Below are 24,861 nucleotides of genomic sequence, written 5' to 3' on the forward strand. Positions count from 1 at the left end.
GTTTGTTGTTTTTTAAGAGGTGAAATTGAGTTTGATGCCTGAAAGCTGTTTCTCATCTTTCAAGCGTATGTTATAATTAAAGATGGAGTATTTTGAACAGTTAGTGGTGCAATTTTATGCATGATAACAGTGCTAACAGTATACACAGTCATTTTGTAACAATATGTGTAGAGCCATTTAGTAAAGTCCACATGAAGTCTAATATCTTCATATCAGAATTAGCCAAGAAGGCTTTAACACTGTCATAGTTATCTATAAATAAGTGGCACTGTGAAGAAGAGTTTTGGAAGAAAATGAAGCGGCTTTAAATTACAACCACCTAATAAGAATTACAATATTCTATTTAATATTAATTAGAACAACTTGGATAGCAAAAGGCTAGAAATATCCAATTTGGCTTTATTTATTTATTTATTTATTTATTTATTTATTTTAAAATATTTATTTATTTTTGAGAGAGAGAGAGAAAGAGAGAGAGACAGTGTGAGCGGGGGAGGGGCAGAGAGAGGGAGACAGAATCTGAAGCAGGCTCAAGGCTCTGAGCTGTCAGCATAGAGCCCAAGGACGCCAGAGCTCCAATTTGTGAACCGCAGGATCATGGCCTGAGCCGAAGTTGGAGGGTTAATTAGCCCACTGAGCCACCCAGGCGCCCCTCCAATTTGGTTTTAAACTAAGCCTTAAATGATACTCTTCTATAGGACTTGATGTCACAAACCCAAAGTTTGTTCTTTTTATTTGTACCAACAGGTAAACAGACATAAATCTCATGGGCGAGGAAAACCAAACCTCTGTGGCTGAGTTTATTTTCTTTGGCCTTTCACAGGACTTGAAGACCGAAATCCTGCTATTTACTCTTTTTCTCATCATTTATCTTTTGACTGTATTTGGAAACCTGCTCATCATCATTCTCATCTTCATGGATTCTCGACTTCACACTCCCATGTACTTTTTTCTTAGAAACCTCTCTTTCGCAGATCTCTGTTTCTCTACTAGCATTGTCCCCCAAGTGTTGGTCCACTTCCTTGTAAAGAGGAAAACTATTTCTTTTTTTGGATGTATGACACAGATAATTGTCTTCCTTCTGGTTGGGTGTACAGAGTGCGCACTGCTGGCGGTGATGTCTTATGACCGGTATGTGGCTGTCTGCAAGCCCCTGCACTACTCTACTATCATGACCCACCAGGTGTGTCTCCAGTTGGCCATAGGATCCTGGGCCAGTGGGGCACTAGTGTCTCTGGTGGATACCACCTTTACTTTCCAACTACCCTATCAAGGACAGAACGTTATTAATCACTACTTTTGTGAACCTCCTGCCCTCCTGAAGCTGGCTTCAGCAGATACTTATAGCACAGAAATGGCCATCTTTGCAATGGGCGTCGTCATCCTCTTAGCTCCTGTCTGCCTGATCCTTGTCTCCTACTGGAATATTATCTCCACTGTGATCCAGATGCAGTCTGGGGAGGGGAGGCTCAAGGCTTTCTCTACCTGTGGCTCCCATCTCATTGTTGTCATCCTCTTCTATGGGTCAGGAATATTCACCTACATGCGGCCAAACTCCAAGACCACAAAAGAGCGGGATAAAATGATATCTGTGTTCTATACAGTGGTGACGCCAATGTTGAACCCCATAATTTATAGCCTGAGAAACAAGGATGTCAAAGGGGCTCTCAGGAAACTAGCTGGAAGAAAGTCCTTTTTTCAGAGGCAGTGATCTCTGGGTTTGACTTTTAGAACTATGGTAACATCCTTAAAAAAGGTGCAGGCTTTTGGTAGGAAGTTATGAATTAGATCATTTCAAGAAGCATAAAAGTGAAGGACATGTTCTAAAATCCATGAATACTCCATGCTAAACTAGAACACAGAGGAGAAATAAAATGACAAAAAGTTAGGTTTTCTTGATTATGAAACACATCAAGTACTATTTTGGAGTTTGTGTTTGTGGTTAATTCAGCTAATATGGATATGTTTTAAGCATGGTCACAATTGAATCTAAGAGGTTTAAACTGGATTATTTGAAGTAACATCTAATATGAGTTGCATACACGACCCTAACATCGAAGACATTTCAGATTTAGATGTCCCAGTCATATAAATCTCCAGGAATAGGCTCTGATAGAAACAACCAATATATTTGGAAGAGTCTTTAATACTGGGATCATTCATGGCTCAGCATTTCAGCTTGTAAAATGGTACCAAAAGCAAAATACTTCCTAGTTCATGATGTTTTCTCTTGAAAGCTCAAAAAAAATGAGTTTTTTAATCTCATCATCCCAAATTTCATATTAACATAGACTATCAGAGTAAAAAGGGAATTTCACAGTCATTTATTCCGAACATAGGCCTGAGACTTAAACCAGTTTATAATATTTCTATTGAGTAATTGTCCAGCATTTGCCGAAACAAGAATATATAGCTCCCTACTCTCTTGGATTATTCTCTTTCATTTATACAGCTACCCTTGAACTAGATTGTGCCAACCCTCACATATTTGAAAATCTGCATGTAACTTTTTGACTCCCCCAAAACTTAACTTCTAATAGCCCACTATTGACTGGAAGTCTTACTAATAACATAAACAGTCAATCAACATATATTTTCTATGTTATATTTATTACATACTCTATTCTTACAAAAAGTAAGCTAGAGAAAAGAAAATATTAAGAAGAGCATAAGAGAAAATACCTTTACATCACTGTACTGTATTGAAAAAACTCCATATGTAAGTGGACCCATGCAATTCAAACCTCTGTTGTTCAAGGGTCAGTTATAGATAGTTCTTAGCTATTACAAAGATCTTCCTTATGGTAAGTCAAAATCAATTTTCCTTTATGTTGAACCCACTTTCCTTAGTTTTAGTCCTAGAACAACTTTAATTATTCTATACCACAATTCACTGAAGTCAGTTTCTATACTTGCCCAAATTCAATTCTCACAGCCAAACACCCAGTTGTTTCTTTAAATTTCCTTCATGCAATGTGCTTTGGCACCCTCTAACCATTCTGGTCAGCCTCTTTTGAAAGGGCCCTATTTACCCAATGAATATCTCTTCCAAAAGCAAAAGAGAAATTAGAATTTGAGGAATTGGAGTTTACTAATCCTAGGCTGACCCCTTCATAGGCTTAGATGCCTATAACCACATCTGACTGTGTCTCAACTTCTCTACAATGGTCAATTGTGGGGTCTACTTCAGGTTTCATAAACCCTTAGTCCAAACAATCTGGCTGACAGCCCTTTGCATATTTTTCCCCAACTTTTAGCCAATCACATGTCTAGAGGGGATTCCATGATAACCATTCTACAGTTACCATGGATATGAGTCAGGAACTACTGACTCTTCAGTAGAAGACCTCCCCAGTGAAGTAATAAAATCTAGTAGCTATATTTCTTATTTCTTTCATTCATGCATCCATGCATTCATTTTAAAATAACTTATTGAGCTCTTATTTTATCATATCCAACTCTGATTGGATCCAATACATCCAGAACAATGACTGACACATAATGTGTTTTAATACACATTTTTGCATTTGTTACTATTCTTTTAAAATTAGGGGCGCCTGGGTGGCGCAGTCGGTTAAGCGTCTGACTTCAGCCAGGTCACGATCTCGCGGTCCGTGAGTTCGAGCCCCGCATCGGGCTCTGGGCTGATGGCTCAGAGCCTGGAGCCTGTTTCCGATTCTGTGTCTCCCTCTCTCTCTGCCCCTCCCCCGTTCATGCTCTGTGTCTCTCTGTCCCAAAAATAAATAAACGTTGAAAAAGAAAAAGAAAAAGAAAATTACTGGAGGTGCACTACAATAGACAAACGCCAATCTGAGCATGAGGATCAGAGGAAACTCATTCAAACAGAATGTGCTAGTTGAAGTGATATAGACAAGGACAAAACACTAATATGTGAAGTTGGTGACTTGGCTGCCTGTGATGATCTAAATGAAATCTATTTCAGTAACAGGAGGAAAAGTAAGACAATGTGAACAGAATATATGAACACTAATTTGGAGAAGTCTCACCATGGGGAAGAAGGAAGAAATAGGGGTGGCTGAGAAAGTGGGATTGTGAGATTTTTACTTTATTTTAGATTCCTAAGTCACTTCCCCCTTTTCCTTGAAGACTTTAAGCTCTGGATCACTGCCACTTTCCCAAGACACTACTCCTGTTATAGATCTTAGTTATCTAATTTTCACATAAAATGAAATATTCAAATATCTGCATTCTCAGAATTCCCTGATCTTCATTCCTCCAATGATCTCAGCCATTCGCTCCATGGTCATATCTTTAATATTGCCATTACCAATACTTTCCATTCACCCTCCAAATTCTGAAACCACAGACTCCTGAGCAAAATAAAATGGTTACTGTTTTCAGGCACTAAGTTTTGAGATGGTTTGTTACACAGGAATGGATAACTCAAATGCTGAGAGAATTATGCTCCCATTCATTCCATCAAAATAGATGCCAGTGGGAATTTTTCACATTACTAATAGAAGCTTCTCTCTCTCTCTCTCTCTCAAAACGAACAAACCAACAAAAAATATGATATATCTCCTGCTATAGTGAGAGGGAATAAATTGTCAGAATGCTTCTAAAGAAAAAAATTTAGTGCGTACACCCCAAAATAATAATAAAGATAATATATGATTAGGGTTCTTAGTTGTAAGTAATAGAGACTGACTACGTGTGATTTAAGCTAAAAGGAAAAATACTGAAACAATGGTAATTCTGGTCCTGCAGCCAGAACTACAGGCCAAAATCCTGTCACAGAATGGGTGTCATGAGAACATCACTGCCGTTTAGCACTAGATGGCGCACTTTGCCAACACCATCAGCCCAGGCCCTGCAGAGGAGGAAGCTGCTGATTCGCTGAGGCTGGAAATTGGGACGTTGGTGCTTCCTCTGCCACTGACAGAAAAAGAAAAAAGAAGTTATCTGCTGACAAGCACTACATCAGTCAGGTGATCAAGGTTAACAGCAATGGTGATAAGTCACGTTGATATATATATACCCTTGAGATGATGTGATGGAAATAGCGCTTTATCTTTGTGATTGTCCTTCCCTAAACCCATAACTTCAGTCTAATCATGAGAAAAACATCAGACAAATTCTAATACATGAGCTTCCTATAAAATATATGACCAGTAGTCCTCAAAACTGTGAAGGTCATCAAAAACAAGTCTGAGAAACTGTCACAGCCAAGGAAGCCTTAAGGAGACATGACAACTAAATGTAATGTGGCATCCTGGATGAGATCCTGAATCAGAAAAAGGATATAAGGGGAAAGAAAAGAACAACAAAGAAAATCCAAATGAAGTATGAATTTTTGTTAATAAGATATCAATGTTGATTTTCTTAATTGTAACAAAGATACCACAATAATAATGGAAGATAAGTGGGTATATAGGAACTAAGGGTACTTCTCAGTTTTTCTGCAAGTCTAAAACTGATCTGAAAAGTAAAGTCTATTTCTAAAAAAATAAAAGAAATGGTTTGCTGTCCTTGCTTTTTCATGTCACTAGCTCTTAATTCAGTCTAGACTGAGTGCATCTAATTGATTGAGTCCAAGTTACATGCTATACAATAGCTGCAATTAAGGCAAAGAAAGTGAATTTCAGGTGTATTCAGCTTCTCTGGAGGCAGATAGGCTGTTACTAGCCCATGATTCACAGAAAGCCATAAATATGGAAAAGGTACTCAAATGATCAGAAGCCAAAAATTGACAAATGTCCATTACCCATGGCCTATGAAACCAAATCACCCCCACTAATGTCTTGACAACCTATACATTCCAAACTGACCAGTATAACTCATAATGTACATAACACAACATTATGAGAATATGTAGAATACAGAATGTTGAGTGAAGAACACAGAAGAGTTGAGTGAGCTTAGCATAGGGAATGCTTCTGTTGGGCATTAAGACAGTCCTCATCTGATTGTGTTTAAAAAAATTTTTTAATGTGTATTCATTTTTGAGAGACAGGGCGTGAGTGGGGGAGGGACAGAGAGAGAGGGAGACACAGAATCTGAAGCAGGATCCAGGCTTCGAGCTGTCAGCACAGAGCCTGACAAGGGGCCTGAACCCACGAATTGTGAGATCATGACCTCAGCCGAAGTCAGGCGCTTAACCGACTGAGGCACCCAGGCACCCCTGATTGTGTTTACTGATGTGTTCCCTACTGCTAGTACAATGTCTGTACTAGTCATACATTCTCAATAAAAATTTGCTGAATGAATGTGTGGCCTAGGAAAAGTGTTGATTTAAGTTTTCTCTGTATGCTGAATTAGGTTCTAATTCAGAAGACCTAGATTTCATGATGCTAGAAGGAAATGGAGTCTGTAGCAGACAACTGTATGAATCTTAAGGATCAAGTCCCAGTTAGTTTTACCTTCACAATAAAAGTCATATATTGCAAGAACAATCATAAGATTGTTCCATTAAAAAATATCTGGACCTGGGGCACTTGGGTGGCTCAGTCAGTTAAGCAACCAACTCTTGATTTTGGCTCAGGTCATGATCTCACTGTTGGTGGGCTCGAGCCGTGTCAGACTCTGCACTGGCAATGCAGAGCCTGCTTGGGATTCTCTCTCCCTCTCCCTCTCTACCCCTCCCCCTCCACACCCCCCCCCCATCTCTCTCTCTCTCAAAATAAATAAACTTTAAAAAATAAACTAAAAAAAACCTTTAGTGAGGTGACTGCAACCTGAAAATTACCCTATTTAGAGAGCAGTGTCAGTGTTTCTGTGGACCTCTGAAGGTAAGTGGCCAGAAACCTCATATCTATGAAAGGTATGAGAGGAGAAAGGCTGGTCCTTCTCCTTCCTACTTTGTGCTTTTTCCAATTCTCTGCTCTTTAATCAACTATAAATCATATTCGAGCCTATTTACTGGCAACACTTACAAGTTAAAATTTTGATTTTGCCTGGCTAATTTAATGTGACTTTCATAAAGGTCAGCCTCATTGCAAACAATTCATAGCACACACCATACCCCCAATCTTGGAAAATGTCATTCCACAATTCTGTCAAAACTTACTAATGGCTCTCTAAGTATTGAAACATTGAGTGAATAGCAGTGATGCAAATATGAAGTGTTCTGAGCTTGGAGCTTAGCTTTGCCAGATTTTAGTTTCAACCGATTGGGGAATGATAATGTCTACCTTATAGTGTCGTGGTGATGAGTGAGATGATATTTATAATTTGCTTATGATAGTAGTGAGCACAGAGTAGGTTGGCAAAAAAAAATATCTAATCCCCCCTTTTGTTTTATTTTGGTCAATTCGTGCTCTAGATGTAAAGCTCCTTTTCTGGGAGGCTCTCCCTGATTTACTATTTTGAGTTCTTCCTTTGGGGCTCAGTCCTGGGCCCTTTCATTTTAGTATTTTCTCTTTTTTGTTCTTTCTACAATGTCATCCTCACTCATAGTATCAACTATCATCTACCCAGAATTGACACAAATTTTACACCGCTGGCCCCAGACACCTCTAAGGTCTCCAGACTCCTCGATCTGTATGCCTATTTGACATTGCTTCTTGGATGTCACAAAGTATCTCAAACTCAACTCAGCCAAAACTGAACTCATGATCTTTCACGAGACTTTTTACTTGGTTGCAAAACAGAATGAATGAATGAGTGAATCAATAAAATCAGTGAAAATCATGTTATATACAAATTGGTATCCTTTCGAAATTCTGTCACATTTTTTGGTTCCACTCAAGTGGGGTAGGGGGGTGGGGGGCACGGAAAAGGTGAGGAAGATTTTGGACACTTTTCCGGGATGGGATGGGGGAAGCAAAGAATGTTTGAGATGCCATTCTCCCTGCGACTTACCCTCGCCTCCACCCTACCGGAAGCCCGCATCCATTCGTTGGTGGCCCTGGGGTTGGACGAAAGTCTACTGAGGGGGCGGGGCTGAGGAAGGGGGCGGGACTGGGAGAAGCCCCCAGTCTACTCCGCAGACTGAGGCCGCAGGGGCCGCTGGGGGCTCCTCCCAGGGCCTGTGCGCGTGCGTGCGCCCGAGGCTTGCCTTGGCCTTTAGGAGACCCAGAGGGGCGGCGGCATTGGCGTTTAATAGGCGGGTGCGGTCACGGCTTCTTAGTTCCGGCGTGATTACCCACGCCGCCTCTTTCCGACTGCGGGGCCAGAGACCTCCGTGGCTCCTGTCGGAACTGGCGCCTGGGTGTGAGTGAACAGAGTGCTGGCTGGGAGCCGTGCCCGCAGGTATCGCCGGGGTCAGCGGGCGACGAGGACGCGGGTGCGCGGAATTGGGAATCCCGCTGGAGGGCGTCGGCTTGTGCGCAGTTAAGAGGATTCCGGCGCCGCGCCCCGCAGTCTCTGCGGGACCACCTGGAGGGGTCACCAGTGGCGGGGAAGGCGCGGGCTGCGGAAGGAAATCGGTGCGTGGGAGAGCAGGCCTGAGCAGCGTTTAGTGCAGCCCTCTCTTCCACTCTGTAACGGGGGCAATCTGCAGGCACTTGACCTGGGGAAAGTATCTTCATTAGTGGGTTCTGGAATGACTAGTATTGATTCCTCGTGGAAATACCAAGTGTGACTGGATCCATCAGCTGGAAAAGAAAATAGGGAAACCTTCATTGCAACTTGCCTTTTTTCCCAGTCATTCCTTGTTACTCCTCCAAACAGTTAAACTTCAAGGCGTCTTTCAAATTTCAGACGCTTCATTTGCAAACTGCTTTCTGCTGCTCTACCTGCGCTAATCTCCAAGGCTGTTTTCAACTCAAGCTTCTGCTCTACCTATGAGGTTTAAAACAACCCTCTTCACCGACAGATGCTACCTTGCCCACATAATTGGCCCCTGTTCCATTTTTCCTCAATGCTATAAAATCCTTTGAACCTGTGTCACCTGCTTGTTTAACGCCCCAGATTCCTGTCACCTGCGCCTTATTGAACCCTCCCTTCCAGTGGTAGTGGCTCACAGTTAACGCTTCATTCTGACTGCCACCATCGTCCTGAAAGACGTCTGTTAGTACTAGAGCTTAAACTTAAGTTCTTGACTTTGTTTATTCCCGTGTTCATCGCTTACAGACCACTTAAGCTTCTCGCAGTCACAGTCGTACCTTGGACGTTCTGTCACCCAAACTTCCCTTTTTGAAATCTTAAATGCAAGCATGTCGTCCTGAACATCTCTGTCCTTCTAGCTCTGTAATTATTGGTACCGAGTAATTTATTAATTTATATACTTAACCTATAAATTCCCAGTATATTTTGTTGCTTTTTCTCACTTTGAGTTGAATGTTTATCTTATTATTGTTTAATTACATATGTAAGTCTTTGACATTGCCTAACAGTGGAGCTTGAACCGTGCTCTATAGATTTTGATGTCCATTATTTTTGTCTTTTGAGGTGTATTTTAGAAACAAAGTTTAAATTTCAAATTAGTTGAGAATGTTTTTTGTGTCAAATTGTAGTTTTCATTCTGATGATAAATGTAGTCTGTTCACTGGTAGATACTTTTTATTTATTGAGTTTTTTTGTAGCCTCATACATAGTAGCTTTTGTAAACATTTTCATAAGTGCTTGAATAGAAACTACATTACATCACACTAAGCACATTTTTCATATCTACTATATTATTACTTAATTTTAGTTTGTTAAGGATTAAGGATTTAGTTTATCTGTTAAGGATATAGCTTATTTGCTAAGGATTTATTTGTTGTGTTCTTGTTGATTTCATCTTTTGTTTTCTGAGGATTTTGCCATAAACATATTCCAGTTACATTATTTGGTACATTTAATAAGTTGTATTTCATTATAAGTTGTACCTTCATTTAAAGTTTCCTTTTTGTCTGCTTTAATACACTTGTGCTTTTTTTTTTTTTTAAGTTTTTAATTATTTATTTTGAGAGAGAGTGAGAGGACACACACGGGAGTGCTCCATGGAGGGGCAGAGAGGGAGAGAGACAGAAAATCCCAAGCAGGCCCCGCACCATGGGTGTGGTCCGATGCAGGGCTTGAACTCACGAACTGTGAGATCATGATCTGAGCTGGAACTGAGTCAGAGGCTTAACCAACTGAGCCATCCAGGTGCCCTGTGGGCTTTTTAATTCATTTTATCCCTGTGTATTGTTTACATTTGCTTGTTAGGTTTTTAATCCCTTTATTTGTAACTTTGCAGTTCTTTTGTTTTCCATGTCTCTTGAGTGTTTATATAGTGAAAATTTTTACCCAGTACATTTACCATTATAGTGGATATCCTTGTTATTCTTTCCACCTTTAATTTTTTAATTTTTGTGCTTCCTTGGTGTTTCGTTTTATTTTTTAACATTTTGCCTGTGAACTGCTCACCTCCCTCACCTTCAGCCCTCACCCCTGCTTTCTCCCTTTATGTTAATTAAAAAAGTATCTGGGCATATAGTTTAGTCTTTTGCTGGGACTCCGTGATACCTCTTAAGCACTTTGAAACTTTCTTTTGTTTTTTAATGAACCTGTGCTTTCCTTAAGCTTTAGAGAAGGTTTGTGTTGGGTCTCAAATATTCTTCCTTCAGTTGATCCACTTTGCCCTGTGTCTGGCAGACATGTAAAGGGGTACTAAGGAGCATATAAATGGTGTCAGTACATCTCTACCAGATGGAGAGTGGAGGGGGTTCTAGGTGGCTCAGTCAGTTAAGCGTTCGACTTCGGCTCAGGTCACGATCTCGGTTTGTGAGTTCAAGCCCCACATCGGGCTCTGTGCTGACAGCTCAGAGCCTGGAGCCTGCTTCCTATTCTGTGTCTCATTCTCTCTCTGCCCCTCCCCCACTTGTGCTCTGTCTCTCAAAAATAAATAAAAATGTAAAAAAAAAAATTTACAAGATGGGGAGTGGAGAGAAACATAGTTTTAAGAAACAATGTAGAAAAGGCCACAACTTAGAATGTACTATGAGGTAACCACAGTGGAGGTGGAAACTGCCTATTTGTTTCATAAGCAGTTCCAACAGAGTGTGGGAGTGAGAATCAAATAAAACATAGGAATCAAGTGTAACATCTATTTCAGTCATCTCCCTAACTTCCCATTTCCCTTCCCACTTATATAAAGAGGCAGTTCAGCTTCAGTGCCTTCCTCCCACAAAAAGTTCTTTCCTAAATAAATTGAATAAACCATCTGAGGAGAACTAAGGCTTTTAATGTGGGTGTTGACTTTTCAAAGTAAAACCTTACTTAACTGAATTTGAGAATATAGTACAGAGAGTTCCCATACACCCCATACCCATTTCCCCAACTAGTAACAAATTAATATGGTACATTTGTTACAGTCAGTGAAATATATATATTAACTGAAGTCCATACTTTATTCATACTTCTTTAATTTTTACCCAATGTTCTTCTTCTGATCAGGATCCCATCTGGGATGCCACAGTACATTTAGTTATCATATCTCCTGAGGCTCCTCTTGGCTGGGGTAGTTTCTGAGACTTGTTTTTAATGACCTTTACAGATTTGAGGAGTACTGGTCAGGTATTTTATAGGAAGACCATCTATTAGAATTTGTCTGTTAGAATCCTTCTCATGATTAGACTGGTGTTATGGGTTTAGAGAAGGAAAATCAGAGACAAAGTGCTATTTCTACCACATCATCTCAAAGGTACATACTGTCAACATGACCTGTCATTATTGGTGTTAACTTTGATCACTTGTTGAGGTATATATTTTAGGTTTCTCCATTATAAATTTACTCTTTTTCCTTTTTCCTGTATATACTTTTTTGTGAGAAATTCACTATGCAGAGTCCAAACTCCAGGGATAGAGAGTTCTGTACCTCCTAGAGGGCTGAATATCTACACAAATTATTTGGACTCTTCTGTATGGGAGATTTGTCTATTCTACCCCATTTATTGATTGAGTCAGTCATCTGTATTAATATAGCCTATGGGCATTAATTTTATAGTTAGATTATTTATTACTAATATTGTTCCAGCTTTGGCCATCGGGAGCTCTTTCGCTTGGCTCTGGTGTGCTTTTGATGTGCCCCAGTAAATGTGTTTTTGTTTTTGAGCTTTTGTTTAGTTTCTAGTACTTCAAGATGCTCCATCTCTTCTTGTATATTTTTTTCTCCAGTTTTAAGATCAACCATTTTTCCGTGGAGCCCTGGTTCCTTTTATTGAAATATGGTATTAGAAACTGAGACCTGGGAGCTAAGTGTTATTGTTGGTCCTGGGATGTCCTTGCTTCTAGGCCAACTCAGCTGACAGAGCTAGGAAATATATGCATGCATACTAATCCCTGTATATACAAATATCTATAAATATTTCTGCATGTAACCACCTTTATATTAAGCTACACAGAAGTTCATATTGATATCTCCAACTCTAATTCATTACCACTTGAGCCATTCTAGCTTCTTTCCTTTGATTATCTGAAAACTCCTACTCAAACATTAAGAAAGCTGCTTCTCACAATCTGCAGTGCATGTACTTATTGTTCAATTCCGATATACATGCATAATGTATCAGAATTGTTAATGTATATCTCCATAGGAAAGAACTTTATCAACTAGAGTACAGTGCTATTGTGTATTTTCTTTTGCCTTCAGTCTTACAGATTCCACTCATTTCCAAACTTGTTTTTTTTCTTCAGAAAGTCAGTACGTGTTCTAAAATGTTTTCTTGCCTTGACTTTTTTGAGCATTGTGCATTTTTCCTTCTGCACTCTCTTTTCATAGGCCTCTCTATATTGTTCTTTTGCTCCATATACTAATCTTTATTTGAATGTTGAATAATCTTTCAGGTAGACATTGCCAATAGATGAGGTCAGGAAATACTTTTGTGAACTAACTTTTGGCCAGTCTGTAAGATCTGCTAACAAGCAGACGTACACACGTATATATGAAAGTCTACTGAGTGTTGTGTTTTGTTTTTTTTTTAAGTGGTTATTATATGGTTGCAATAAGACACATGGAGGGGCACCTGAGTGGCTCAGTCGGTTGAGTGTGCAACTTCAGCTCAGGTCATGATCTTGTGGTTCATGAGTTCAAGCCCCACATTGGGCTCGCAGCTGGCAGCTGGCTGCTGTCAGCATGGAGTCCGCTTTGGATCTTCTGTCCTCCTCTCTCTGCTCCTCCTGGGGTTGCGTGTGTGCGCACACTCTCTTTCTCTAAATATTTTTTTAAAAAACACAATGGAAAGTATTGAAAATTGATATTTTGCCCATTGCTTCAGGCTTTTTTAAATTTAACCTTTGGCCCTTATACCCATTTCTCCCACCTACCACCCTTCTCCTCTGGCAACTACCAATTTTGTTTTTTGTTGTTGTTGTTTTTAAGGTTACACACATAAGAGAGATCATACGGTATTTTGTCTGACTTTATTTCACTTAGCATATTGCCCTCAAGGTACATCCATTTGTTTCAAATGATAAGATTTTAATTCTTTTTATGGCTGAATAATATTCCTATATGTATATACACACACATGCACATGCATGCACACAATTTCATTATCCATTGATCTGTTGATGGACACTTAGGTTATTTTCATGTCCTGGCTATTGTAAACAGTACTGCAATGAATATGAGGGTGCATATATCTTTCCCAGTTAGTGTTTTCATTTTTATTGGATAAATATCCAGAAATGGAATTGCTGGATCATACAATAGTTCTATTTTAATTTTTTAAGGATGTCCATACTGTTTTCCACAGTGGATTCACCGATTGACACTGCCACCAACAATGTACAAGGGTTTCCTTTTCTTCACATCCTCACTAACACTTGGTATGTCTTCTCTTTTTGGAAATAATCCTTCAAAATGTGTGGGGTGATACTTCAGTGTGCTTTTGATTTGCATTTACCTGATGATTAATGCTGCTGAGCATTTTTCATGTATCTGCTGGCCATCTGTATGTCTTCTTTGGAAAAGTGTTCAAGTGTCTTCTCTGGAAAAATATTCAAATCTTCTGCCTATTTTCAAGTCTAATTTTCTTTTGTTATAAAGTTGTATGAATTCCTGATATACTTTGGATATTAATCTCTTACCAGATAAATGATTTGCAATGTCTGCAAATCAGTCAGTGTGATACATCACATTGAGAAAATGAATAATAAAAATCATATGATTTCAGTGGATGCAGAAAAAGCATTTGACAAAATTCAACATCCATTTATGATAAAAACTCTCAACAAAATGGGTATCGAGTGTTTATTATCTTCCAAGAAGTGGATGAGAGTTCTTTTAATCACTGTAATTCAGTCAGATAGATATTATTATATCTATGTTACAATTGAGAAAATTCAGGTTTTGGTTAACTAATTTGCTTAATTTAATACGTGTAGTTACTAGTACAGCTGCTATTTAACCTCCTGTCAGTATGACTCCAAAGTATGTACTCTTTGTCACTATATATTTTCTATAGCAGGGATTTCTTTACCTTGGAATTAGTGACCTTTTAGGCTGGATAATTCTTTGTTATTGAGCACCATCTTACACATTGTAGGATGTTTAGCAGGATCCCTGGGCTTCTCTGACCCGATGCCAGTAAGAGCCCCCAGTTGTGATAACCAAAACTGTCTCCAGAATTGTCAGATTTCCCCTGGTACCAAATTGCCCCTGAAAACCACTGGCTTAGAGGTATATAGTAAAAAATGAACCCTGACATGGAGGAGGGCACTTGTTGGGATGAGCACTGGGTGTTGTATGGAAACCAATTTGACAATAAATTATATTAAAAAAAAATGAACCCTGAAAGTTCAATCGCATTCAGACTGGGAGAATTGTAAATCAGGTAGAAAGCTGTATCTGAACTTCCCTGAATGTGATGATTCTCATAATGGGGGAAGTTCTTTGGGGAACCCTGAGTGCTGTGCTCATAGAGTTGTTACAAAAGACTCTGGCTCTTGTGGGAAGGCTTTAAGTCAATGTGCTTTCTGCACAACCTATGTAGATCTCTTGACTTGAGCTATACTCTGTGAGGACTCCCACTGAAGAACAATGCCAGTTACTCGGCTAGCAAGCTGTGTTTTCTGTCCAGAGACCTTCTGAACAACTAGTGCCAAATATGGCCCATGGTAGTCATGTGAGTCTAAATGTTTAGCTGAGCCTATTACTTCCCTGGTGGACATTGCAGACTGGCCGATAATGAGTCCTAACAAGTGAAAACTTCTAATCATTTTAGTCTGGGAATGCACTCTTTTTTTAATTGAAGTAAAATTGGCCTACAATGTTGTATTAGTTTCAGGTGGATAACATATTGATTCCACAGTTCCATATAGTACTTAAAATGCTCACTACAATAAGTGTAGTCACTGTTTGTCACCATACATTATTACAATATTATTGCTTATATTCCCTGTGCTGTACTTTTCATCTCCGTGACTTATTTCAAAATGGAAGTTTGTACTTCCTAATCCCCTTTATTTTGCTGATCCCCACCCCCCCCCATCACCCACCTCCACTCTGGCAACCACCAGTTCTCTATATTTAAGAGTCTGTTTGATTTGTTTATTTGTTCAGTTGTTTTGGTTTTTAGATTCCACATACAAGTGAAGTCATAAGGAATTCATTTTTGTTTGACTTATTTCACTTAGCATAATACCCTCTAGATCCATCCATGTTGTTGCAAATAGCAAAATCACCTCCTTTTATGGCTAAGTAATATTCCATTTATATATATGTGTATGTGTATATACATATATAGACACATACACACATATGTACACACACACACACACTACATCTTCTTTATCCATTCATCTATGGATGGACGCTTGGGTTGCTTCCATATCTTGGCTATTGTAAATAATTCGGTAAACATAGGGGTGCATATATCCTTTCAAATTAGTGTTTTCATTTTCTTTGGCTAAATACCCAGTAGGGAAATTACTGGATCATATGGTATTTCTATTTTTAATTTTTTGAGGAACCTCCTTACTGTTTTCCACAGTGATTGCACCAATTGACATTCCCACCAGCAGTGCATAAGGTTCCCTTTTCTCTACATTCATACCAACACTTGTTATTTCTTGTTTTTTTGATATTAGCCATTTTCTGACAGGTGTGAAATGATACCCCCTTGTGGTTTTAATTTGCATTTCCTGATGAGCATCTTTTCATGTACCTGTTGGCCATCTGTGTATCTTTTCTGGGAAAATGTCTGTTTAGGTTCTCTGCCTATTTTTTAATTGAATTATTTGTGTGTTTGTGTGTATATGTGTATGTTGAATGTATAATTTCTTTATATATTTTGGATATTAACCCTTTATCAGTGATGCCATTTTCAAATATGTTCTCTCATTTAGTAGGTTGCTTTTTTATTTTGTTGATGGTTTCCTTTACTGTACAAAAGCTTTTTTATTTTGTTATAGTCCCAGTAGCTTATTTTTGTTTTTGTTTCTCTTGCCTAAGGAGACATATTCATAAATACATTGCTAACGCTGATGTCCAAAAGATTAACTACCTATGTTTCTTTTGGGAGTTTTATGGCTTCAGGTCTCATATTTAGATCTTTAATCCATGTTGAGTTTATTTTTTTTTTTTATTTTTTTTTTTTTATTTTTTTTTTTTTTCAACGTTTATTTATTTTTGGGACAGAGAGAGACAGAGCATGAACGGGGGAGGGGCAGAGAGAGAGGGAGACACAGAATCGGAAACAGGCTCCAGGCTCTGAGCCATCAGCCCAGAGCCCGACGCGGGGCTCGAACTCACGGACCGCGAGATCGTGACCTGGCTGAAGTCGGACGCTTAACCGACTACGCCACCCAGGCGCCCCGAGTTTATTTTTTTATATGATGTAAGAAAGTTGTCCAGTTTCATTCTTTTGCATGTAGCTGTCCAGTTTTCCAACACCACTTATTGAAAAGACTATCATTTCCCCATTGTGTATTCTTGCCTGCTTTCTCATGGTGAATTGAACATAGAGGTGTAGATTTTTTCCTTGGCTCTCTATCCATTGAGCTGTGTGTCTGTTTTTGTATCATTGGAATGTACTTTTTGATTTACCCCCAACAATGAATGACTCCTATTTATTCTCCTTTTTTTAAAATTAATTAATTTTTTTTTTGAAAGATTGAGAGAGAGCAGGAGTGGGGGAGGGGCAGAGAGAAGGAGACACAGAATCTGAATTAGGCTCCGGGCTTTGAGCTGTCAGCATGGAGCCTGATGTGGGGCTCGAACCCACAAACCATGAGATCATGACCTGAGCCGAAGTCAGACTCTTAACCAACTGAGCCACCCAGGCGCCCCTATTCTCTTATTTTTTAAATAATTGTTTAAGTTCTAGTGGTGTGTTCTGTTCTACTCATTTTATATAACCTTACTGATATTTATTGAGAATTTAGAAAGAGATTTTTTAGGCTTTTCTAGTATAAAGCCTTAATAACCTAAATATCCTTCTGAATATTTGTTTTGCTTAATTTTATTTTTTTTTTAAATTTTTTTTCAACATTTATTTATTTTTGGGACAGAGAGAGACAGAGCATGAATGGGGGAGGGGCAGAGAGAGAGGGAGACACAGAATCGGAAACAGGCTCCAGGCTCTGAGCCATCAGCCCAGAGCCTGACGCGGGGCTCGAACTCACGGACCGCGAGATCGTGACCTGGCTGAAGTCGGACGCTTAACCGACTGCGCCACCCAGGCGCCCCTTTTTTTTTTTTTTTTTTTTTAATTTTTTTTCAACATTTATTTATTTTTGGGACAGAGAGAGACAGAGCATGAACGGGGGAGGGGCAGAGAGAGAGGGAGACACAGAATCGGAAACAGGCTCCAGGCTCTGAGCCATCAGCCCAGAGCCTGACGTGTTTTGCTTAATTTTAAAGCAAAAATGTGTTGTCACCTGATACAGGAGAAACCTAATTGCAATTAAATTGTGAGGTTTTTTTTTTTTTAAAGGACTATCTCATTTATCACTTTTTGTGTGATGTCTGTGTTTATGTTCTTTTTGGTGGGTGATTGGGAAGGGACAGTATATTTTCTCGTTATGAGAAAGAAACAAGAATGGAAGTATAATCCATAATATTTATCTTATTGGACAATTTTAAGAATATTACTTGTATTTTATCTTTTGGCAATATGCTAAAACATGTTCGTTAAATATAGGTCATATTGGTATCTTTTTTTCATTTCCTCAGGTACCAGAATGTTGGCTTTGTATCTGAAGCTCCTGGAACTTTTCTCTTATTGAGATAGAACTTGGTTCAAAACATTGCATATATATAGTACACATGTGCTTCACCCAAGAATTATTAGAATCCTCTAGTAAAACAAATTGGAACTATAGTGGGAGTTCTGTCTGGGAAGATGCAGCCTCTGAACAAGTTGATGGCTATGTCAAAACCTCAAAGCCTGACTCTACATGAACAAAGTGAGGCCCTGAAAGCACATGTGTCTTGGCAGCAGGAATCCATCCCAGTCATGGAAACATGTGACTCTGAGGCCTCTCGTCAAAAGTTCAGACATTTCCAGTATTTGGATGTGTCTGGGCCTCATGAAGCCCTGTGCCAACTCTGGAAGCTCTGTCTTCAGTGGCTGAAACCAGAAGTTCATACAAAGCAACAGATCCTAGAGCTGTTGGTGCTGGAACAATTTCTGACAATTCTCCCTGAAGACATTAGGACTTGGGTGAATTTACAACATCCAAAGAACAGCAAGGAAGTGGTGACCCTCATAGAGGATGTGATTGGAATGCTTAAAGATGAAGGTAAGAATGTAAAGAGTTGGTGGTAGAATAGTTGACCCTTACTTGGAATCTAAAAAAAAAAGGAAAATTAGCTCATAGATACAGAGAACAGATTGGTGGTTGCCAGAGGTGGGGTATGGGCCAAGTGGGTGGAGGGTCACAAGGTATAAAATATAACTCCCAAGTACAAAATAAATAAGTCATGGGGATATAATGTACAGCATAGTGACTATAGTTGATAATACTGTATTGCATATTTGGAAGTTGTTAAGAGATTAGATCCTAAGAGTTCTCATTATAAGAAAAAAAATTTATATATGGTGACTGATGTTAACCTGACTTCTTATGATCATTTTGCAATATATATAATTGAATCATGATGTTGTATACCTGAAGCTAATACAGTTGACCCTTGAACAACATGGGTTTGAACTGTGTTCAAAAAAGTTTGAACTTTTTTTTTTAATAAATACAGACAGTATTGTAAATGTATTTTTTCTTATGATTTTTTGAACATTTTTTTCTCTAGCTTACTTTATTATAAGAATACAGAATGTAATACATTCATAAAATATGCGTTACAGTGCTTATTGTTATGGCTCTGTCAGTGGTAAGCTGTTAGTAGTTAAAATTTGGGAGAATTAAAAGTTATACACAGATTTCCAACTGCTCAGGAGGTTGGTGCCTGTGTTGTTCAAGGGTCAACTGTATGACATTATGTGTCAATTATATCTCAATTAAAAAGAAAAAAAAATGAACCTTAAAAAGAAAAGTAATGGAGTCTTTCCATTTGAAAAGAAATTCCTTTTTTCTGAAGCTAGAGGGTATCAAGGGCCAGATCATGAAGGACTTTATCAGGAGGCATGGATTTTATTCTGTAGGAAATAGAAAGCTTTCTAGCCTGCTTACCTGGCTTTTAGAGAATGAGATCTCACAGATTGGGTAGGGAAATCGATTCGATTTGCCTTTTAAAATATTTTGATATCCAGGCGCCTGGGTGGCTCAGTTGTTTAAGCATCCAGCTCTTGATTTCGGCTCAGGTTATGATCTCACTGTTTGTGGGATCAAGCTCGGCGTCAGGCTTCACATTGAGAGTATAGAGCCTGCTTGGAATTTCCTCTCTCTCTCTCTCTCAAAATAAATAAACTTAAAAATTTTGATATCAGTATTGAGGGAGTGGTTGGCAGACTATGGCCCAAAGGCCAATATTTTTGGAGGTAGTTTTTTTGGAACACAGCCACGCCCACTTATTTACATTTTGGCCACAGTTGTTTTCATACTATGACCAGGGTTGATTAGGTATAGCAGAGAAACTATTGCCTGCAAAACCCAAAATATTTACTATCTGGCTCTTTAAACAAGATGTTGATAAACTTTTTCTGTAAAGGACATGAGGGCTCTGAAAACTGGAAAATCTGTTAAGATAGATGAAGTGTTAAAGAATGAGGGAGCATTGAGGGGCACCTGGGTGGCTCAGTTGGTTAAGCGTCTGACTTCAGCTCAGGTCATGACCTCATGGTTCGTGAGTTCGAGCCCCTCATCAGGCTCTGTGCTGACAGCTCGGGGCCTGGATCCTGCTTCAGATTCCGTGTCTCCCTCGCTCTGTGCCCCTTCCTCACTCACGCTCTTTCTCTCTCAAAAATAAATAAACATTAAAAAAAAAAAAAAAGAAAAGAATGAGGGAGCATTGGGAAAACAGGAGTTTGAACCTAAAGGAATTATGGGCTGAATATAAGGGGTGAATGAGATAAGATTTGATGTAAATGTCCATGCTCAGCCTTACATGAATGGAGCATAAGTAGCAGATTTTATGGGAGGGGATTTATACAGTAATTATGTGGCATGTTGAATTTGAGGTCTCTATGGGCCATACACAATGAATAAATTAATACATAGTTAACAGTGTGGCTTTGGTGTTCAGAAAGAGAAGATTTGGAAACTTACAGGTATGAATTGAAGTAGGAGAAATACATTTCCTTGGGGAACATCAATATTTAATAGTCACCATAGATCTAACTACCCATTACAGGAAATACAAAGGAGAGGGGAACATTTTAAATTATACCATGGGAATGCCATTAGTAAAATCTAAACTCCGAGAAACTACAAGGCAATCTAGTTTCTAGAACAAAATAATTTTAAGGGAGAAGTAGGGGTATGGAAGAGGGATTTAGAAATTAAAAGAAATGTAAAAGATGTATAACCAGTCATATGAATGTGTGGACCTTATAAGTCATGAGGTAATTGATTAGATATTTGATAAAGAATTATTGAGTGAGGACAGTGATGATATCATTATTGTTGGTATCCAGTAGTCCTTATTTGAAAAAGAAATAACGGATTAAACAGAAGAAGAAAAGCCAGGTAAGCAGGCTAGAAAACAGTAATCTAGGACATCAGAGAACCAGGAAATATTAGTATCTTGAGCTAAGAAAGGAGAAATCTTCAGGAAGTGAGTGTTAATAATGGTGCAGCAAAAAAGTCCTATTAAGATGAGTTTTGAGGGGCACCTGGGTGGCTCAGTCAGTTGTGGCTCAGTCAGTTGAGCGTCTGACTTCGGCTCAGATCATGATCTCACAGCTCGTGAGTTTGAGCCCCGCGTCAGGCTCTGTGCTGACAGCTCAGAGCCTGGAGCCTACTTCATATGCTGGGTCTCTCTCCTCTGCCCCTCTGCCACTCATGCTGTCTCTCTCTGTCCCTCAAAAATAAAAATAAACATTAAAAAAATTTTTTTAAGTGAGTGTTGAAAGTAATTTACTGAAATTGTTGATTATGAAGTTATTGTTAAGCTTTAGAACAGTTTCAGAGAAGGAGTTGAGGTGGTACTTATTTGTAGTTAGTTTTATTAGTTTTCTACTACTGCCATAACAAATGACCACAAACTTAGTGACTTAAAACAATGCAAATGTATTATCCTACAGGTCTATAGATGAGTAGTCTAATAACATGGGTCTCCCTGGGTTAAAATCAAGGCATTGGTAGGACTGCATTCCTTTCTGGGCCTCATGATTTTCTACCCCCATCTTGAAAGCTGTCAGTGGAGAGTCATGTCCCTTTTTTTATTTTTAATTTTTTTTAATATTTATTTTTGAGACAGAGTGTGCATAAGCAAGGGAGGGTCAGAGAGAAAGGGAGGCAGAGAATCCAAAGCAGGCTTCACACTGTCAGCACAAAGCCCAACACAGGGCTCAAACGCATGAACCGCAAAACCATGACCCAGGCTGAAGTCAGATGCTCAACGGACGGAGCCACTCAGGCTCCCCTGAGCCATGTCCTTTCCAACTGCCTTCTCTTACCCTCCATTCTGTTGTCACAGTACGTGCACTTGCTTAATTATGCATGTTTGCACTCTCTCCCATTTTCACTGACCATAGCTGGGAAACCTTCTCTTCTGTTTTTTAGGATTCATGTGATTAGATTATGATCACCCAAATAATCCAGGATGATTCCTCATCTCAGGGTCCTTAACTTTGATCATATCTGCTGAGTCCCTTTTGCCAGTGTATTCAAGGATTAGGGATGTAGGTATCTCTGGCGTCTGTTATTCTCCCTATCACATGCCCCCCCCCACCCCCACCAAAAAAAAAAAAAAAAAAAAAGAATGGATGGATGAGGTATGAATGTCAAAATGACTATAGGCAATTCTTTCTTTTTAAATCTTTTTTAATGTTCATTTATTTTTGACAGAGAGAGACAGAGCATGAGTATGGAAGGGGCAGAGAGAGACAGAGACACAGAATCCAAAGCAGGCTCAAGGGTTTCAGCACAGAGCCCAATTTAGGGCTTGAACTCACAAACCACAAGATCGTGACCTGAGCCGGTCAATTGCTCAACCAACTGAGCCACCCAGGTGCCCCTAGAAAATTCTTGAAGTTTAATTGAGAAGGAAAGGAGAGGTTGCTGGGTAATAGAGGACTGAGAAAGGTTTTTAGTTTCTGTCTTGGCTCTCTGAAGAAGCCACCCAATTGCCCTTATTTTATTGCCCTTATTTTATCTGACTCAGAACTGTCCCGGGGCTGAGGTGGCCACCTAGGGGTCATTTGTCAAAGCATTTAATGGGAAAGCTGGGGTATGAGATGCTTTGGGGAATAAAGGACTTGAAAAGTTTCTGTGTATCCCTAGAGATTTAGAAGGCTGGGCACATGTTCAGAAACACCTGATATGGCCTTAACTCTCACCTCTGACTGGCCTTCAGGCTTTGCATAAGCAGGAACTAAAGGTGAAGGTAAAGTTGAAAAAAATTATCTGGCTAAGTGGTGAAGGCATGCCTCAACACATGCAGCACATCTGCAAAGACTAGGAAATGGGTTTTTGTTTGGTTTGGTTCCAGGTATTTAAGGAAGTCTATGTGGAATCACTAGCTGACCACTAAGCTAAGGGAACAGACTTAAGTGGGCACATACAACAAAGAATATAGACTTTACAAATCAGTTCAAAAAGTAATTAAGTGAGCAAGAACTGCAACAATCAGGCCCCCAAATATATGAAGCAAAAACTGACAGAAAGGAAGGGAGAAAGAGATCAAGAATACTAGTTGGAGACTTTAGCACCCCACTTTCATTAGTGGATACAACAACTAGAAAAAAGACAAAAAAGGAAATAGAAGACTTGAACAATGCTATAAACTAAAGTAGCACTCTACCCAATAGTGGCAGTATTTACATTCTTCTCAAGTCCACATGGAACATTCTCCAAGATAGACCACATGTTAGGCCAAAACAAGTCACAATTAATAGAAACATTTAAATCCTACAAAGTATCTTTTCTGACCACAGTAGGATGGAATTAGAAATCAATAACAGAAGGATATCTGGAAAATTCACAAGTATGTAGAAATTAAAATAAGAAAGATTAAAAAGAGATAAATGAACTAGAGAACAGAAAAACGATAGAACCAATGAAACCATAAGTGGGTCATTTGAAAAGAATAGCAAAATTGACAAAGGCTTAGCTACACAAGAAAAGTATGAAGAATGAGATAACTAAAATCAGGAATAAAAGTAGGCACATTTCCACTGACCTTGCATAAATCAAAAGGATTATAAGAGAATACTATGAACAATTATATACCAAAAAATTAATTTAGATTAAGTAGAAAAATTCCAAAAACACACAAACTGCCAAAACTGATTCAAGAAGAAATAGAAAATCTGAACTCCTCTTTAACAACAGAAAAGATAGAATCAGTAATCAAAAAAATTTCAACAAAACCCAAGGACTAGATGGCTTCACTGGTGAATTCTATCAAAAATTTAAGGAATTAACACCAATCTTTCTCACACTTAAAAAAAATTTTTTTTAATGTTTGTTTATTTTTGAGACAGAGACTGAGTGCAAGTGGGGGTGGGGCAGAGAGAGAGAGAGACAGAGAGACAGAGAGAGGGGGAGAGAGAGAATGAATCTGAAGCAGGCTCCAGGCTCTGACCTGTCAGCACAGAACCCGTTTCTCACACTTTTTAAAAAAATAGGGGAGGAAGGAATATTTCCTACCTTATTCTATGATGAGTTTAACTTGATGCCCAAGACAGACAAAGCTATCACAAAACTAGCAAAACAAACCCAGCATCATATTAAGAAGATTATACACCATGACCAAGTGGTATTTATCCCAGGAATATAGGATGGTTCAACATATGAAAATCAACATTATACACCATACAGAATTAAGGGGAAGCAATTGCACTATTAAGTATTTATCCAAAGGATATAAAAATGCTGATTTGAAGGTGCACATGCAGCCCAACGTTTATAGCAGCACAATCAGCAATAGACAAATGGAAAGAGCCCAAATGTCCATGGACTGATGAATGGCTAAAGAAGAGGTGGTATATGTATTGTGTGTATATATTTATATACATATATATTTATACATTACTTCTATAAATACATACATACACACACCTATATACACAATACAGTATTACTCGGCTGTCAAAAAGAATGAAATCTTGCCATTTGCAACGATGTGAATGGAAATAGACTGTATTGTGCTAAGTGAAATAAGTCAGAGAAAGACAAATACCATATAATGTCACTCATGGAATTTAAGAAACAAAACAGATGAACATAAGGGAAGGGAAGGAAAACAAGGTAAAAACAGAGGGAGGTAAACCATAAGAGATCTTAACTATAGAGAACAAACCGAGAGCTGCTGGAGGGGCAGTGGGTGGAGGGATGGGCTAAATGGGTGATGGGCATTAAGGAGGGCACTTGTGATGAGCACTGGGTGTTATATGTAACTGATGAATCTTTAAATTCTGAAACAACAAC

General features: G+C 38.9%; 2 protein-coding genes across 2 annotated transcripts in view; both read left to right on the forward strand.

The window, feature by feature from the left end:
- Nucleotides 1-726: 726 nt before the first annotated feature.
- On the forward strand, nt 727-1,711 carry LOC125177063 (olfactory receptor 2D3). The gene has a single exon (XM_047879091.1). The coding sequence runs from the start codon at nt 767-769 to the stop codon at nt 1,709-1,711; it is 945 nt and encodes a 314-aa protein (XP_047735047.1). The 5' UTR covers nt 727-766.
- Nucleotides 1,712-8,124: 6,413 nt separating this feature from the next.
- The window catches only part of ZNF215 (zinc finger protein 215), a 30,793-nt gene continuing 14,056 nt past the window's right edge, over nt 8,125-24,861 (forward strand). Inside the window, exons 1-2 of the mRNA XM_047824007.1 lie at nt 8,125-8,211; nt 18,044-18,612. Coding sequence (XP_047679963.1) covers nt 18,213-18,612 — 400 coding nt within the window. The 5' untranslated portion in view covers nt 8,125-8,211; nt 18,044-18,212. The remainder of the gene's footprint in view (nt 8,212-18,043; nt 18,613-24,861) is intronic.

The sequence above is a fragment of the Prionailurus viverrinus genome, chromosome D1 (assembly GCF_022837055.1).
Source record: "Prionailurus viverrinus isolate Anna chromosome D1, UM_Priviv_1.0, whole genome shotgun sequence".
In the NCBI taxonomy this organism is placed as follows: domain Eukaryota; kingdom Metazoa; phylum Chordata; class Mammalia; order Carnivora; family Felidae; genus Prionailurus; species Prionailurus viverrinus.